Raw genomic sequence first — 19035 nt, 5'->3', positions numbered from 1 at the left:
TAAATAAACCACATTTCCAGTTTTGATCTCAGTAGTAATACCCTCATTGGATGATCTGGTATGTTTTCAGAGACTGAAGTAATGGTCAGAATTCAATTTGAAATTGTGCATTTAATGAAGTCTGTATAAACTTTTTTGAGTAGTGTTTTTTTAGTGTACAGAATACTGTAGATTGCTGCCTAGTGATGTTTTCTGTGTTAAAAATGTTTTTTTTTAACTTGCCATGAAATATAACATTTATTTCCTGTCAGGCCAAACGATCTATAAAATCTTTTTATTCATTTAAGAATACAAACACAGAGGAGTACAGTATTGCTTTAGATCCTTGTGGAAAATGTGAACAGTATATGCATGTTTTTTAAGAGAGAAGCAGTTTGTGGCTGTGCCCCAGTAAGCAGGGCACAGCCAGGAGTTGGTCAGATGGGGTTCTAGCCTTGCCTCATGGCACAGAGATGTTTATGTGTGTTGGTCTTCCACTTCTCTGCTCTAATGTCTCTTGCTTGTTTTGAGTGTAATCTTTTGACATAGGTAGCATGTAACACAGAGGGAGTCTGTTGTCACCTAGTACTAAGTTATGCCCAGAGGCACTGACTTAAATATATCTAATGTGTGAAACAGGATGAAAGAGAGTCTACAATAGTGTACAAATATAATTTAATGGTGTAAATGCAATGCATACCTTCTGTAATGTAGTTTTTCTGTCTTTAAAGATGGTATGAGATAGGTGGTGACTGGAGAAATTTTTGATTCTGAATGGTTTTATTTGTTAAATAATAAAAAAACTCAAGTGTAATGTTCTGTTCAACTTCGTCTCTGTTAGAATTCCGTACCTGACTTGGGGAGAAAGAGTATACGTAAAGGATGAGATCTTATTTGATGCAGTTATAGTAACAGACCTTCACTGTCTTATAAAAACAGTCTGAGTTCTTGAGAATAAAAGTAGTGAAAAAGTTTGGAGGGCCAGAAATTTATATGCATTTCTTTCCCTGGGAATTAATGGGAGTGTAGATGTTCACTTAAATGATATATGTGAAAACTGAAAACTGTCAGGAACTGTCAAAATTACTGTTCATATTGCTATGAGCATAAAACATCTTGTTCACAGATAGATACTACCTTCTGAAAGTTTTGACTTTCATTTAAAAATGTCACCTTCTTCCACAGCTAAATTCAAGTCATGGGAAGTTCTTGGTGAGCAAGCATACATATGTATTACGTGATTTTTGTGTGGAAGCAAAAGGAGAAAGCATATATGACACTTCCCATAAGTATGTATTTAAGTGTTACGTAAATGTAACTTTTACATCTGTGTTTCAGGAAAACCAGATGCCTCTGCTGAAGTTCTTCTGGATCAGGAATGTATAAACCCTATGAGTTACTCAAGCCAGCTAGAAGACTCTGGATGTGATGTCTCTAATGACTATGCATTCGATTCTTTAGGCATAGCTTCCGATTTTCACCAATCTGAGCATAATGTCAACACTTCTAAACGTTGGTTGGAAAGAGTTCCCCCATTGAATCTTTGCTGTACTGGCAAGGAGGAATCTCTGACTGCTCCAGTGCAGTTTTTGCAACATCTGCTTGAAATAAGAAAACTGTCAGAAGGAGGAATTCTTCAAGCAGACTTCACACAGCTTGAGAATGATTCTTTCACCATATGCAATTCAGTGTCTCAGTTGCTTGATGGACTGACTGTTTTTTACAACAGTCCTAAATTTCCAGTTTCAAATGTTCTTACTGAAGCGGTTTGTGTTTTGATCAGTTTAATAACTGATACTAAATTATCTAATCATGTCTTGAAGAAGTGTTTCAAGAAGCTGGAAGAATTTAAGAAAAACCTAATTCAGATTATTTTAAGAAACAGCAGTGTCAATAGGGTAAGTTTAAAACATCTTCCATCTTTACTATACCATTTCAGTATACTGTAATACTCTCCTGGTTTTAAGCACTTTTTTTAATATTAGTTTGTCTAACTATATTTTGAAGAGTACTTCTCAGAGATTTTTGTGATTCCTCTTTTTTGTGATATGTACAATAAATACTCTAAAGCATTTTAGAAAGTTCTTGCTCATGCATGCAAGTTCTTCTAGTCTGTGAGTATAGGACTTTAAAAAAACTGTTAAAAAGGCAGATTAAAACAACTTTATAGAAAATATGAGACAAAACCACTTTGTTCCTCTTGCTATATGAAGATATTTTGTAGATACTCAGAAAATAATGACTATACAATTTTTTTTATTCTTTCTTGTGCACCTAGATTAAATAGGTTGGTTTGCTTCAGAAGATCTCTGTCACTCTCTAGACATTTGCAAATTTGTGTTTTAAAAATAAATCGGCAAATGAGTGAAGAACTCAGAAATACATGTCCCCAGCACAAACGGCAAATAGGACTGAATTGCATTTTGTCTGTATTCATCATTCTGCTTTGTTCCATGCATCATCTTGTTAGTTTCCTCATTCGACTGAAATATCCCTAGTCTGTCTTCACAAGACTTCTCATAAGTAATGAATTCCATTGTATGTCTTAGGAATTTTGGTTTTCATTCTGTCTTTTAGAGTAACTTGGAACAGACATGATGGTGGAATTGTTTGAGACTTAAACATACCAATTTAGTGTATGTAACTGCACTACCATTATAGTAAATGAAGATCGTATCCCTATAATCCATGGAGACTAAAGAATGCTGACCAGGTACTAGGTCCCTATTTTAGGATGAGCTTTAAAGTTGCCTTTAGCAAAATGAGAGCCTGGGCATCCGCTACACCTGTGGACAGATGTACCCATTTGTCTTAATTTAAAATGAATCCCACTCACTGTGTATTAAGTATTTACCCCAGAATGTAAATATCAAACAAGTATTATTACCAAACTAAAGGGAGGAGCGGGGGGGGGTGTGGATATGCCTGTATTTTGGTTAGAAAGTGTTCAGACGGAAATCTTCATATACTGAAGCTTTTGCAGGACTAGAGCCTTCTGTCTCTAATACAAGGGTGCTTTCTATTTCAGCGTTGCCATGGTGTGATACTTAGTTTTTAATTAGAGGTGTCCCTGGCCAGTGTTTTGAAAGGATATGAGCATACATACCATTTGTGTGGTATCAGGAATAGAGTCATGCAGGTGTGACTCCTTTTATTTTTTTGTGTGATTACAGGATACAGAACAAAGAAAACTTGAGCAGGCGTTCATTAAGGACTTCTTCATAGTTGATGATGTCCAGTGTTTCCACCTGTTCCCCTCCTCTACCTGAATGGGAAGTTAATAAATAATTAAAATAATGTTAATTGTAGGAGAGCAACCAAGAGGTTTTCCAGAGAGGGATTACTTGTTGATTGGAGGAACCTGGCAAAGGTTAAGTGAGAGGTGCCACATCTTAAATGAGAGAGAATATCCTGATAGATCGGTGTTTCAAGTCTGCAAAGTGCTTTTATAAATCATTCAGGAAGGGTGGAGTATGTCCACATAATTTGCAAGTGGCATCTTTTCTCTGAATAACTTCACTGAAACAGATGGCTTTTTATGAGATGTTTTATATCTTGCTTCCACCAAAATATTGACTTAACAGTCGTTCCTATCAGCAGCCATTACTTCAATCAAACAGATTCAAAGAGTTTAAAAATTGTATAAACCAATTATTAAGGGATAATTGTGGTAGTTTCCAGATTTGTAGGGAAAAAGGAAAAACGTTGTCTGTAGTAATTGCAATGTTTATAAAGATTTATTGAAAAATCCTTTTTAGAGGTTTGGTTTTCTTTAAACTGAATTGAATATGGAAATAAACATGTAGAATTCAGAATTAGTAGTGGAAATTGTATAGCTAATTCTTCATGTGCTGTGTACCAGATATCTCCCAGGAACACTTTATGCTTCAGTTTTAATCATCACTGTTTACTCAAGTGGTGATTGAAATATCAAGATTATAGGTTTAAAATAAAATTACCATTAATTACAAGGCTGTCATCTGGAAAGAGTGGCAAACGGTATGAATTTTGGTTCCAGGAGGATGCTTAAATCTGTCCAGTATTAAAACATTAGGAATTTTGTTGTATCTAACCTTACTAACTGTCAAAAAGCATTTGTACAGACAGTCACCAATGCAGCTATAGTATTTAACACAACTTTCCCTTTGCCATCTTCACCTATAAAACTGTCAGGAGCTGTCAAGGAGGACAAAGGGCTGTGAGAAACACCTTAAAAAGTGAACAAAGAGAGAAATGGCTGTGGATTACACTTAACACCTCATCTTCAAAAGCAATCCCAGCGTTTTGCAGGGCAAATTAAATAACTCAAAAAACCTTTAAGAATTGGAAAAGAGATAATTATCTCTACATTAGATGTAAAGGAAGAAAAACAGCAGCAGAATTGCGTGCTGTAACTGTTGAGTCCTATTGTTTGAGATGTTTCTAATTATAAAGCACTGGAAGCTGTAGGAACCAGCAAAGGCATATACTGAGAGCTTTTCTGCCTGGATTCAGTTGCCTAAAACTGTGCACTTTGGATAGAATTTTCGACCTGAAACTCCAAATTGATGTGAGTATCAAAAGGAGAAAAAAAAAAAAAATCTATCATCTAGGATATGAGAGCTAAAATAAAAGGAAATATTACTTGAAATATAAAACCATTTAAGTCAAAGGACTACAAATAAAAGTAGCCTCTTGAACTTCCCTTTTTAATTTTTCTGTTCTCCCTCCATGTTTGGAGAGCAGCTCAGAAGTCTGCACGCAGCTGTCAGACACACAATCTTTTGGAGGAAGCCTTCTGGAAAGGGCCTTAAGTCATGGCTGCTAAGGGTGAAGCATGAATGCTCTGAGGTTAAATCATCTGCTCAAAGGCCTGCCTCTGCACATTCTCCTGGGATGCCACGAAAAAGCTTGTGAGGATCCTGTGTCTAAATCTGGTACAGATAAGCTGTTGCTGTCCTGTTGCAAAATCTGTGATAGTCGCTGCTGATCTATGGAGCAAGCACTTTGTCACCAGTTTTTGAGTCCTCAGCACTGAGGCTCTTGGAGGTTTGTGTGGGTGTGTGGCTGTTGGTGCATCGCGTTTCGATGTGCAAATTGTTCATTCATGTTGAGTCACTCCGCTGTCAGCAGAACCACTGTCCTATTTATGCAAGTTCTTTGCAAGTCCTGCTTTCAAGCAGTCGGAAGTGTATTATAAGAAAACTGTGAGACTGTATTCAGTTTGCAGAGCCACTGGTTCTACTTTTCAAATGGACTGTTCTCTACCACCTGACAAAACATCGGAAAACATTTCCCATGGAGAAGTTCCGCAGGGTCTATGGTATGCAATTACGGCTCAGTGGAGTAGAAACTTTGTCTCTTCTCCTTCAGAAAGGAAGCACGGAAACACTTTTTTCCTTAATCCACCCATTTGGGATTTGACAACAGCTATCTCCATCCACCTCCACAGGGAGGGAGCAAATGTGCATCTCTTCTGCTCCTAGATTCATCACTTGCTCACTGGCGCTGAGATGTGCCTGTTCTGTTGAGGTTTGTCTCTGTTGTCCAGGATGTATTGGAACAAGGGATCATTTCTCCTATATCAGAAAAATGCAACAGTCGGAGGCACTGGGGATTCCCAACTCGCCGTGCTGTTCAGAATAGCATGGTTTATGTTTCTGGTGAAGGTTTTGCACAGCTCATTGCAGTAGGGCGCTTCAGAGAGGACACTAAATTCCTTTTACATGGGCAGTGTCCTGAATCCTGCTGGAAGCCTTCTGTAGTGAACTTGAGCTGGCTGTAGTATATGGAATTAGCTTTAAAAGTCAAATCCCTTTAACAGAAGTTAAGATACTTCATACACGTCTTATTTACATCTCTCGTATATACAGCCATGTAAAACTTCAGAACAATTATTGTTAAGGAATTTAGAGTCTCACTTGTTACTTTGGAGATAGAAGAAAAATACTTTTATATCTTGCTTCTTTCAGTGCAGTTCAGCTGTATTCAAAGCTGTCATGGCCAAATACAGTCACAGGGTGCTGTATTACACAGGATTTATGTGATGTGATCCCTAGTGGTGTCACACTAGTTTATCAGCATTCTTGACAGAAGTTCAGTTCACTGGTTGTACTTCTTCTAGGTGCAGCTGATACTGTAATTTGGAGGATGGCTAATGCAACAATTATGTCCCAGAAGATCCTGGCCTTCACCCTGGGTTCTGTACAGAGATCTGTTTCTGTTTGTTGGACTTCCTGTTGTAAGGAATTAATCGAAACACTGAAATAGAAGACAATGGTATATTGCCTTCAGGATTCTCGAGCAAAGTTGAGCTGTGTAGGGCTCTCAGAAGACACTGCTTTCTGGTGCCTCGTTCCTGTTCAACAAATACCTCATCCATCTGCCCCACCTCACTCATAATCTCTTTCAAACAAGATGCAGTTGGAAAAGAGATGTGTTTTGGTGAACTGTGGTTGCTTCTTCTCATAGTATGTTTAAAATATCAATACTGACTTCAAAGATGCTGTCAAGAGTCATGAATTGCCTGCTTTGTTCAAACAAAGCAAAAAAAAAAAGTTATGTGTTATTTCCTTCCTTTTTTTTAATGCTTGTCCCCTTTGGAAATTGGCTACCCTACCTTTAGGGTAGTTGTTCTGAAGTTGTTTTTGCATTAACACTATCTGAATGGATACCGAGACATGAACATAGTCTTTAGGAACTTTTCCTATCCTGTTTGGGACTTTACTGCCTGTTTTCATTTTTCTCTCTCTTATGCTCCATCGAAAAATCTTTATGTAGAATTTTGCAAATGCTTAAGTATTACTGTTGATATATTTAGGAGAAAAGCAAACACAAGAATTCTGAGTAGTAGTTTAATGCCTTTGTTGTCCCAAAAGTGAGGTCGTTTACCCGGTGTGTGAGACACCAATATACACACAGAGCAGAGGTATTTTATTCCAATTCATGTTTATGCAGATGGGGGCTAGGTGGTAATCCACAAAGCTAGCACACCTTATACCTAAACGGGCAGGCAACTTATACAGTTCAGTTTTGCATATTTGGTTTCCAAAGTTCTTCCTCAAAACTATTATTGGTAGTCACTTATCTACCACAGTTTCTATTTGGCTAAAGTTTTCCCTGCTTTGAATTAAAGGTACAGTGTTCTTTTATTCTACAGCGCATGCTCAAGGTGTTGTCCCACAAACGGTGTTCATTTACCCGGTGTGCAAGCCAATAACACAAAGAGTTGAGATATTTTCAAATTAATTTCATTGATGTGTATGAATGGGTGCCTGTCTCAAGACAGCACACCCTTGTCTCAAAAATTCTCACATTTATACACTTAACTAATACATATTCATTGTTATTTTCCTTAATGATTGGTTCTTTCTTCTTCGCCCCTCATGTAAATTAGTGCGCAGACTCTGTCTTCTTCCTTCATTGTCGTCTTCTGAGTAGGTGGTCTTGTTTGAGTAGGTGGTCAATGAGTCGGTGGTCATGATCTCCCCCTGTAGGAATTACGTTTTGCCTACTTCTTCCCTAATCTTGGTAGTTCCAAGTGGTTCTTCAAGGTTTATTGCCCAGACCACAATCCATTACCTTTTCTGACATAAAGCCCCATTGTCTAGTAGTTCCTAAACCGTAAATCATGTGTAGTTATTGTTTCCCTGTTTTAAATATTAACTGATCCGGGCTGTACACAGGACTTTAGCAGCTCCCTGGTTATTTCAATCATGTTATACATATTAATTGATAACAAAGGAGGGGGGGTGGTCTTTTTTGGTCTTGAATTGAGTGGGTGGTCGTGATCTCCCCCTGCTGCCTTTACCTTTCCCCCAGTTACGGAAGATCTTTGCTGACCTCATGCCTATTAGCAATTATTCAGCTTTCGGAGCCTCCTGGGGTAGGATGTTCCCTTCTTACCCGTCTTTTAGTTCTTCAGGGGCACAGTTATTAGCAAGGCATGCATTGGTTATACAAAGGGTATCCTGTTTCACAAGACCTTTGTGGCCTTTTTCTGGTGGCTTAAGTACATCACCTTTACCAGATGTTTGTGTGAGAAAGGATTCACAATTCTTCATGAAAAAAACAAGTTGAATTGTAGTACAGTGAAAAGCAGAAAGAGAGAAATGTTTGAATCTCATTGGCAATTATAAAATGAAATGTGTGGAAGTGTGCTTGTGCAATTGAAAAAGTACACATTAATCAGAACCATGGTTTTGAATCTTTTCTTATCTAGGATACAATTTGTATGATTCATTAATGACTGAAATTGCCTGGAAGAGAGTAATCATGAACTTACTCCAATGGTTTTAATACACGCAACAGTATGTATTTAATACATGCTCCAACTAGTTGTGGGTAACAATAAATTCCCCCAGCCGTGTATAGTTTGCAGTATCTTTTGTCAGCAACTGCCAGGACAGTATTTAACTCATTAGTTTACAAGAGTCTTGCCTGCTCAGGGACAAATAAGATCTAAAAATAGTTATTCGTGTCACTAGTGGTTCCCAAGTATAAAACTAGTGGGCCTCAGTTTTCCTAAATTAATTGAGTCCCAAGGGGAATATCATGGCTCTTGAGACATGGTGCATTTTCATCAGCCAAAGAATTTTGCTTACCTAGTGGAAGAGCAGTTCATTCATATGAATATTAAAATGTGTTGCCAGGATTTTATGGTCTAGTAAGAGTCAATGTTTGAATCTCTTGATTGTTGAATTAAATTTTCTCAGCAATCTGTTGTCCTATGTAGAGAGCCATTTAAGTCAAATGGTAATCAAAATCCATTGTTTTGTAAATCACGACAGTCTAAAGCAATCACCAAACTGACTGACTCTCATTTACTTCAGTAAAGTGGATCATAGGAGTAACTAGACAGGAATGAATGAAAGGAAATTTTGTCTGCCTCTTAGACTTTTGTCCACCTTCCTTCCTCAGCCAGCCTCAGCTGGTATACATTAGGCACTAAAGCTATAATTATTGAAGAGTTACAGGATGAAGTTAGCAGGATTTTTTTTTACCATTAGGGCAAAAAAGTCTTAGTCATGTTTTCCAGCCTACCTGTAAAACTCTTGTCAGGACTGTCTCTTCCTAATGATAAATACTGTCATTGCCTGTTTTTAGTCAAGTAATTAACTAGTATTCAGGGTATTACAGATTATTTCCACTAGGAGGAGAAAAAAGGGATGGAATAGGCCTTTGCTGTTCTTTTGATTTACAACTTAAATATATGGGGGCCCTTAACGCAAGAATACAGAAGTTCTTGTTTTTGTCAAATATGGTGGGAAATACATATCAAAAGCTGTTTGTTTGTTTCTTTCCTCTGCCTCCAGTCTCTCTCCAGTGAATGCTTTCTATTAAAGCTCTCTTAATTTCCCCTAGCATCGCATTAGCACTGTCATTTTGCTGCTTTGGCATCTCTGTGATATTTGCAGCCGAGACCATGTGGAACAGCAACATCAAAGCCCATCCCTCAGTCCTTCACTTATCATGCCTGTGTAAAAGCACTTGAACTCTATATAGGCCTTGTTTTCTGTTATTCTAGCCATGTTATTGAACAAAAGGACCTAAAATTGTTCTATTTTTTTGGTCTCAGGGGTACCATAGTAGGTCGTTACTCAAAAGGATGATATGACCATGTTAGCTCCATCACATCATTACTTACCTCAGCTCTTTAGTTCCATTCTGGTCACTTCCAGATAGAGGTGTAGGGCTGTTCCTGCTGAAAGGATTGTCTTTCTCTGCAAGGAAAAATTCAGTTTGTTGCTTTTGACAGAGATGGTACTTTTTTTTTGTCTTGGGGGAAAATCACCTCTTACATCCTCTAGTTTTTGAAGGTGGCTGTATATCCTAAGGATTTTTTGGTAATCGTCCTCAACTGGTGCTTAAAATGTGTATACATGCTTTAATAATGAGAATCTTGGGGTTTCTCTGTTCTTTTGCCTGTTTACTAATGAACCTTTCCTCATAGCTTAAATTTGTCATGCTTCTTCTCTAGGAAATATTTTTGTGTGCCCGAACAGGGTGTGTGTTTATGTTATGGTGATAGGATGGAAATGAAAAGTAAGCTCTGTAGAGTCTGTTATCTACAGCCAGTTGCAAAGACAGTTGAGTGTTCCTTGACTAACTTTTTAGTGCTTAGCTCCTGCAGTGAAATCTACAACCCTAAACAAGGTACCTCTGTTCTTCCTAGGTATGCATGCCAGATACTTGGCATCTTTAAGTGGTATTCGAAGTAGCTCGCACATTGTGGGCGAGAGGGAAGAAGAGTGAAGGACTGGGAAATAAACATCTGAAATCCATTTTCATTTGCAGGGACTGTCTGTAAAACTTAAGACGCTTAAATGAGACATTGAGTTACATCCCTAAGCTTCTTTGAGGATGACCAGCTCACTCTTTAGTTTAAAAACCTAAAAGCTAAAGAATATCTGTTTTCTGTAATTTATCCAGTGACTTTTTCTAAGCAGTCCTCAGTTTAAAAATTTGAATCCATAACTCCTCTGCTTTGAGTGAGTTCACACTTGTTGCTTACTGTCTTCTGCATCCATTAACATGGCTTGGCAATTCAGCATCACCAAGCAGATAGGCAGTTCTTCACTCCTGTAGACCAGGACTAGTTAAGAAGGAGTAATCAAGAGTAATATAAATTTTAATCTCTCAGGCAGGGAAGACTTTATATCTAGAGCTGCTTCTTCATAATCAATAGAATATTTACAGCAGGTATTAAAAAAAAAAAGGGCAGCAATAACATGAGTTGTCTGAGTGGCAGCTGCTGTGATGCTGTTTGTTTAACTGGGATTGATACTGTCTTCCTGTTGACGGTATTTACTGGATCCAGCCTCTTGGATGAATTAGATATCTAGTTGCCTAATTCATGAATCCCAAGGAGATGCAGACGTTCTTGATCTCTGCCAAGATAGCATTGCTTAAAGTCAATTTATTGGTGAAAACTGTGATGCGAGCAGGATCCCAAGTGTCTTCAGTAGTTTGCTGGATTTCCTTATACATCAGTTTGTACTTAAGTCTTCAGATGAACTGAGGACTTGTGTGTTTCTGTGTCCTCAAGGAAAGTGTTGCCTTTTCTGTAAAGGTGATTGGGTTGAGGTGACATAAGCAAGGTACTTGCTTTTACTGTATGGAAATGGATATTACCATTTTGAGGTAGACACTAAATTAAACGTGACAGTGATTTGCAGGCCTGAATTCCTCTAAGGATGTCCAGGTTGTGCTTTAGTTTTGGGTTGGGGGTTTTTGTTTGGTTGGTTTGCTTTTTTTGGTTGCTTTTTAAAAACCAGAAACTCAAAACAGGGTCTGTGATATGTATTTTATTCCATCAACTAGGTGTCATTGTTTTATATATCTTATCCAACTCAAGAGAATGTAAGGTGCTCAAAATGGGAAAGACAAGGTAAGTCTTTATTCTATGAAACTGAAAGAAAACAAAGTGAAATAACTTTAGAATCAAAGACTTAGAGATGGTATTACTGTAACTGTAGAATTTCTAATATAGCATGCTCTATGTTTCAAAGTGAAGGTTAAGAGGAAGTTACCTGGATAGTAGTTTTATCTCAATAACATACAAAGCTTTATAACAGAGTTAAAAGAAAAGAATAATTAAAGATTTAGAGATAAATGATATGAAATGCAACATGAGTTTACCAGAGGTAAATTGTGGCAGAACAACATAAGAGCATTCTTTGTAAAATAAACCGTGTTTACAGATGGGAGATTTGGTAGCTTTTATCTGTCTGGTGTTCAGTAAAGCATTTGTTGTGGAACTCATGCTAGAAAATGTTAATGAAACTGAAAAAGGTGTTCTTTAATGCTTTAATCTTCTGTAGTTGGATAAGAAAGCAGCTAGAGAAGTAGCAGCAAGTTGTGCTGTGTACTGAGTGTTTGTACTTGACAGGAAGGGAGGGGAAAGGTTTGTGTATGTCAGTCAATCAGAGGACGTACTACTTAAGGGTAGTCCAGTCTCTGCAGGTGCGCTGGGTCTGGTCTGAGTCTTTCCTCCTTACTTCAGCAGTAACAGCCTTCCCTTGTGCAGGGAAGGAGAGGGTAAACACCTAGGAAATAGTCTGGGAAATTTACTTTTGCCAGAGGGCTTGGTGATGTGAAAAAGCAGTAAGGGAGGGGGGGAATAGGAAGATGGCTGCAAGCATGTCTCTCCTTCACAGCAGTTTCTGTGGGGTCTCATCTCTCCTTGCTGATGTGGCAGCAGCAGTTGACTTGGCTTAGTTTAGCCTGTTGACAGGAGCAAGCAGATGCACTGATTACTGCCTGCTTTGCTAGGGAACTGGTATCGGGTTGGATAAAAGCATATATGGAGCCAGAGGGACCCTGATGATCAGTAAATCAGAGAGTGACTTTCAGGCAGCCATGGAGAAATAAACCTAAGAAAGATATTTTCAATTCATGAGCGGAAAAAATCACACCTTCACACTCCCAGTCTGACGTACAAGCTTCATGGTCAGCAAAGATGACTGGGAGGAGTTCATGTAGTACACTTCCTTGGAGATATTCCCTCCTCACTCCTTAAATTCAACAAAGTGCTACTTAAGCCAGTAGGTTGCACATTTCTTTCAGTGAGTACCATAATATCTACTGCTGGCATTTCTGGCTTTCCCAGCATCATTCACCAAAGTGTTCTGGTTTTCAGAATATTTAGTAGGCTGATAGCAGGTTATTTGTTTTTCCATCTCCATCCTCTGCTTGGCATGCAGGTGCTGTATTACAATAATTCTTTCCCAGATATTAAAATACCTTGGTTTAATTTTCATTATTTTTTCACCTTTTCTGAATCTTTTCTTAACAAAATAAAAAAAAAAAAAATTGTTCATCCTTTTTTCAGTTTAGCTTCGTCTCTGTAAACATTTTTGGTGCATGTAGTCACAGATGTTGCAAATAGACCTGCCTCTATTGTCACACTATGTGTCAGAATGTTTTTCAGCTAAAGCTCTGCCAAAAAGTACCGAAATACTGTAATATAAAAGGCAGCTTGCAGCAATGAAGCTAACCGATGGTCCTAGCAGAGAACATCAGGTTTAGAAGAGTGGAGAGAAGTACGAACAGGATTTTGAAGGGGTAACAGCAGAGCAAGGGATTGAGATGAGGTTTGCAGAGCAAAGAATTGGAATAATATGTATCAAATCCCAAGACTTGAAGATAGGAAACATAGTGCAGGATAAGCAGGAGGAGAGATAAATGACAACCACCAAATTAACAAAGGAAGCAACATGACAGATAAGGAAAGGGGTACTAATGTTCCTTGTATAACAGTGAAACTTTTCAGTTGGCATTGAGTTAGGAGTGGAAGTCAGGTTGTACTAAATGGGCAAAAGGCAAGGGTGATGTGAATTCAAAGGCAAAAATACTGTTTTGTTTTTAACACCTCACAGTTTGAGGACACCTGTAATAATTATTTGCCTTAGTCCTGTATTGCCAAATATACCAGTCGCTTGGGGAAGAGTGCTGTTACTTGGCATGAAAGCTGTAAACTAGTGAAACAGAAACTAAGGTGCAATTTTCATAGTTGCAGGGTGTAGTGAATCGTGCAACTCATGAAGGAATTAAACTCACAAGTTTTGGATAACTGTTATTAAGGAAAAGTCTAACATTATGATAAATGAATTCTAAACAAATAATTGGTAAGATTTTTCTCCGGGTTTCCTGGGGAAGTAAGGCTCATACGAGTGTGCTGTTTATTTTGCCTGTCAGTCTTTTCCTCTACTAGTAACTTTTAAAACTGATAGGCAGTTTGAAATCAGTTGGAAAGATGTGGAAGGTCAAAAATACCTTCCAATAGGCTTTAAAATCGGTGGCTGGGTGGAGGAGAGACCAAATTAGTATGCTTGAGGCAAGCAGAACATTGACATTATATATTCATTTTGGTAACAGCCAGGTTGACAATCCACACATCCTTCCTAGCTACTGTCACAGCATTGCTCGCTCTTGCTCTGCATCCTGAGGAACATGGAAGAGAGCAGAAACCAGGATGTGGGAGGAGGGTTAAAGACAGATGATGCAGCTCCTGAACAGTGAATCAGGCGCCATTATTTTCTTGTTTCTGATCGTATGGTTTTTACAATCTAGTTTTCTGACTGCTTTTACCTGAGAATCCCTGAAGAGCATAGGTTTTTATTTCATCTATACCATTAAGCAAGCCCAAGGGATTAAAAGATTTCTGTTCCTTTTTTAATATTTGATAGATTTGAGAGCTGAAGATATGCTTTTATCTTTAATGAAACTGCATACTATTTGAACTATTATCAGTTTGAATGTTTCCAGAGTTTAATTAGCAATACATGAGCATTGCTCTGAAACACAAAGTCTTACTTCTGTTCGCTATTGACAGTTTTATTGCTTGTATGCTATAAATTTTTTCTGTATGCATTTAATGCATACAGTCTGTGAGTGTTATTTTAACCTTAATTCTTTGTTGCCTCCTTATTTTCTTAAAATATACTAAGAGATCCACTTGAATACAATATTAAATCCATACTCTTTAATAAATCAGTTAGCAGGTGGGATTTTTCAGTGGCATCAATACCCATATCTCACATACCGTAAGTATTGTCATTACAAAATCCCTATTTACTTCCCTTAGTAGAGGCTCAGGTTTTAAATTTGAAGTTCCCCTGTTATCTAGTCCTACAAAATTCCAGTTAGAAAATGGTAACTCTTGCCAAACCAGAAAGGATATGGAAATTTTTTGAAAGATCCTAGTTTACTTAAATCTCAACTGCTAGCATTAATAAGTACAAAAAGATAAAAATTTTCATTGTTTCACTATCTGTCTAAAAATCTTGTAAGCAAATAGAAGAGAGCTTAAAAAAGACCAATCATAATCATGTTTGTATGTAAATATATACATTTAGTGTGTTCTTTGGGAGAGGTAGCATTGAAAAACTACTCTGGATTGTCTAGTTCGCTTGCTTGCCAAAGGCAAATTAGCAAGTATACTCAATGTTATGCTCTGAAAATATAGAACTATAAAATATGTATCCATTCTTAATTTATAAAAAGAAGTAAAAATGAGTGGAGACTTAAAGGAAAAATATGCTATTTTTTAGCATTGTTTAAACCTTGAGTTACGATTTGAAGCAGTTATACCCTTTCAGAACATGGGTGCTATCAGGGCAGAACTATCCAGCTGTTGCAAACTTTGTTTCTGTCTTACAGTTTTAGTAGATACTATGGAAGTTCTTTCACAACTGTAAATGTCTAGATTATTTTTAGGAAGAGGAGTCATTGTTTTGTTTGGAAGGGTGTACATTTCCAGTATATGGAAGTTTGATTTTAATTCATATATCCTCAAAGCACATGTAGGTGCATGCATTACTTTATCCTTTCCTATAATTTTAATTGTTCAGAAACCTGTTTTTATCTCACCTTCATTCACATTTCATCTTTATAAAATCTTTGGTGTATACATTTATGAATGATTTGGAGCTCATAGATTTTCAAAGCTATATGTGTACAATTTATGAATTCTCTTTAATATGAGGAGCTTACTTTGTATCTCTGACTGCAGATTTGATTCTGAATATAAGACTTGTGTTTATTATAGTTTTCTTTTTATATTTGTTTTGGGATTACATGCTAAAGCGAGATGATTACAACAAAGATTTATTAAAGTTTGATTGTTGACTGTGAATAGGAAATTGTCTCATATTGGGCAGATGATAACCAAGCTGATCAAACTCCTCAGCTGTAAAAGGCTGGTAAATAGGCGTTGCATCAACTGGCAGGGCAGTTTGACCATCTTAACAGGCAGACAAGCAGTAACCGTAAATGGGAAGCTGCCTAATTAACGGTTTTTACAGCAAAAGTTTTCGGTCCACCTCACTGTCCGTTTACCTAGCCTGGTCATCTCACTGTAGAAGTCTATCAGGTTGGTTAAGTACAGTTTTCCCTTAATAAATCCATGCTGACTACTACTGGATCGCCTTCCTGCCTTTCATGTGTTTGGAAATGATTTCCAGGAGGATTCATCCAATGCAAACTTGTAAATGGTGGGCAAGTATTTTAATTCATATATACATATATGTGTGTGTGTGTGTATATATACACGTGAGCTGGCTAGAGGAGTAAACTAGATTGTTAATAGGATGTAGTAGTCTGCCTTTGAGTGGTTAAGACATGGTAGTTATTCTTAGAGATACAAATTTGGGTCAGAGTATCTTTTTGTCACTCAAAAATACTCATTTACAAAGAGATACTGAATATCAATGTTGTAGGGTTGTACATTTATATAAAAATATAAATTATAGTATTTAAAGTGTATTACTTTTGTCTTTGAAAGAACTCCAATACACTTATATATAGAAATGATAATTTCTTCTAGTAGTGTTTTACAAAATAATGTTGTGTTTACTTTGTAGAGCAGTATGTTTCATTACATAATAGCTATACATTTCTATTTCAGCAAACAAAGAAAACAGGTTTTATTTTTTTTTTTAGTAGAAAAGACTGTGGGAAAAAAAAAAACAAACCTAATATAATTCTCGTGTAAGTTCACATCACTCCTCCTGTGCTTCAGGAGGAATGCCTTGTTTACAGCTTGTTAAACAACAATATGAAAGTGAATTGTTTGAATTTGAAAATATAGTGTATCTTCTATCAGTTCGCATTTAATGAAGTTTATTCCTGATAATACTATTGACTGAAAACTCCAGTATAGCTCTTAGCTTGCTAATGTGTTTGAATTTCAAAGAATTCGTTTGTTCATTTGTCTACCTGTGACAAACAGAATTACTGTATATGCAGGGTAGTCACCCACTTTCTATGACAGCAGACAGGCATGATGACAGCTAATGCTGAAAAGCTGCCTCCTGGGGAATTCACACTTTTGGAGGAGTTTGTTCATATGACAGTGTCCTGTAGTGCTAATCTTTTGAGAAAGGAAAGTTTCTAGGTAATGGATATGAGTTTGAGTTTCTCATAGATCTCATCTGTATGTAATGAATAGAGTTTTAAACTCTTTAAAATTTTGAATTTGACTTTTTTCTTTAAAATTTTAATCTGTAAATCCCATTTCTATTTAAGGTAATTGTTTGGGATAAGAGAGATGTATTTTGAAAGATCAAACTTACTGTTATTTTCCTTTAGTTTCAGGCACTGCATGCTGTATCAAATACGCTGGTTTTGCTAGGGAGGAACAACATACTAAGAAATTCTTTAGTATCTCTTCTACTATCAGAAGTCCGTCAGTTTGCTGAGCAGCTGTTGCAAGCTCACCAGGTACTGCCATCTTTTCTTTTGAAGAAGGGCCGAAGAGTGGTGTTGGGGAGTGTTTTGTCTGTATCTATTTGTTTCATAATATGTGATAAATGGATCATTCTATAGAATATGCAGGTTTAAGAACCCAGAAACTGCTAGCATCTAACTTTAACAGCATATTCCAAAAAAAAGATAAAAAATAAAGAAAATTTCCTTATGGACAAAAGTAAAATCATCAGACTGTATAATAAATAGATTGTATAGGTTTTAAGATCATGCTATATGATTTGGAAAATACTTGAAATAATTAGTTAAAACAATTATTGCAACATGTAAGTTGTTGGCTATGCAGGCAATACAACTTAGGTGTCCAGCTGGACCCACAAAGAATTATGTGTATCTCTAGCTCATGTAAAACTGGAAAGAAAGTTGCATTATTTTATTTCAGAATTAGATTTCATGTTTCACATTATAATATTAATTTCCATGATGCAAAAGTTATCCAATGCTTAAAATTATATTTAGTTTGATGCAATGAGTAGGAGATGAAGAGCAGAATAGAATGGAGATAATGTTTTCGGTAAAATGTATTCTTAAGTTAAATTTTTTCCCCTAGAGTTTAAAAAAAAAAGAGACAGGAAGTGGATGTTCCTTTAACATTTAGAGAAGAGATGTATGAAATAAATTGGGGTTTCATACATTTTTCATGTATTTGTGTGTGGTGGTATGTATTTAATGCAAATTGGTTCAGTTTCACTTGGGATTATGACTTGATTGTACACTATCCTAGAAGGGTCAATAAAAAAAAAGCACGCAGCTTTTAATTTGGTGGCAAATGAAGTTATTGATATATATAGAAAACACTCATCATAGGTATATCTAGTGGTGGTCCAGTTTAACAAATGCTTTAAGTGTTGCTCAAGCAGTCTTAACTTTATTCTTTTTTTCTCTAGGATATAATATGGGAGTAAGTTCTGACTGCTGGAGAGTGAGCACGTAATTTCTAACCCAAATTTCTAGTATGTTTGAATTACATTCTGGAAAGGCTTCAGAAAGGCCAGTTTTGAAAGCATTAGACAATGAGCTGTGTCTTATTTTAAGTCACTAGTAGCATACCAGAGTTATTGATGGCAGCCAAAAGCAAACAGACTTTAAAGAAATGTAAGGATAGGGAAGTGTGTAATTAAAAAAAAAAAGTTTTGATTTTAAGTTTAAACAAGTTGCCCATTTTTAACATTATTAAATTTCAACTGTTTAACAGAATTAGTCATCCCTCCTTTCAGCAGAGTTCTTGTCAGTGGCAACACAGAACTCTCCAGTGCTCCATGCTGATGAAAAGCTTACATTGAGCATTGTGCTTTGCTGGGTTAGTTACTATGGTACTACTTAACCTTGCCATCATAAGTGAGCTTCAGACGCTTAGGTGGAGACTCCAGTGACTAGTTTTGACCAAGTAGTCTTGAAATGTTGGCTCCCCAACACAGTGTTGGACTTTTTCTGGGAAAAGCAGAAGGTTCAAGGTGGCTGAATTTAAAGCCGCAGGAGCTGTACTTCTATCTGTAGCTGACACTTTGTAGGACTATAAAATTTTGAAAAGCTGCAGTTCATGTAGGGAAAGTAACTGAAGTTCTGGTTTGCTTAGCTTGCTGCGAAGTCAATGCTTTTAAAGTTTGTACATTCTTGCATTTAGTCCAAATAGATGTATTGTGTTCATTTACAAACCCTTATATGTTCTCTATGTGATAATTATTTCTGGAAGTACTGCTTAAAAAACCTTTCTACTTATCACAGTAGGACACTATGACACTGACTTCTAGGCAAAGCATATTAATATAAACTCAAGTGGATCCCTTAATTTTTTACTCATGTTGGATA

The 19035-nt window shown here is 36.8% G+C and overlaps 1 protein-coding gene across 1 annotated transcript in view; it reads left to right on the top strand.

The window, feature by feature from the left end:
- MEI4 (meiotic double-stranded break formation protein 4) overlaps positions 1-19035 on the top strand; it is a 71725-nt gene that overhangs the window by 20030 nt on the left and 32660 nt on the right. The window contains exons 3-4 of the mRNA XM_030006057.2: positions 1318-1877; positions 17050-17181. Of these exons, the coding sequence (XP_029861917.1) occupies positions 1318-1877; positions 17050-17181 (692 nt within the window). The remainder of the gene's footprint in view (positions 1-1317; positions 1878-17049; positions 17182-19035) is intronic.

The sequence above is a fragment of the Aquila chrysaetos genome, chromosome 2 (assembly GCF_900496995.4).
Source record: "Aquila chrysaetos chrysaetos chromosome 2, bAquChr1.4, whole genome shotgun sequence".
Taxonomy (NCBI): domain Eukaryota; kingdom Metazoa; phylum Chordata; class Aves; order Accipitriformes; family Accipitridae; genus Aquila; species Aquila chrysaetos.
Note: the sequence above shows the minus strand (reverse complement) of the source record. Positions and strands in the feature narration are given on the sequence as shown.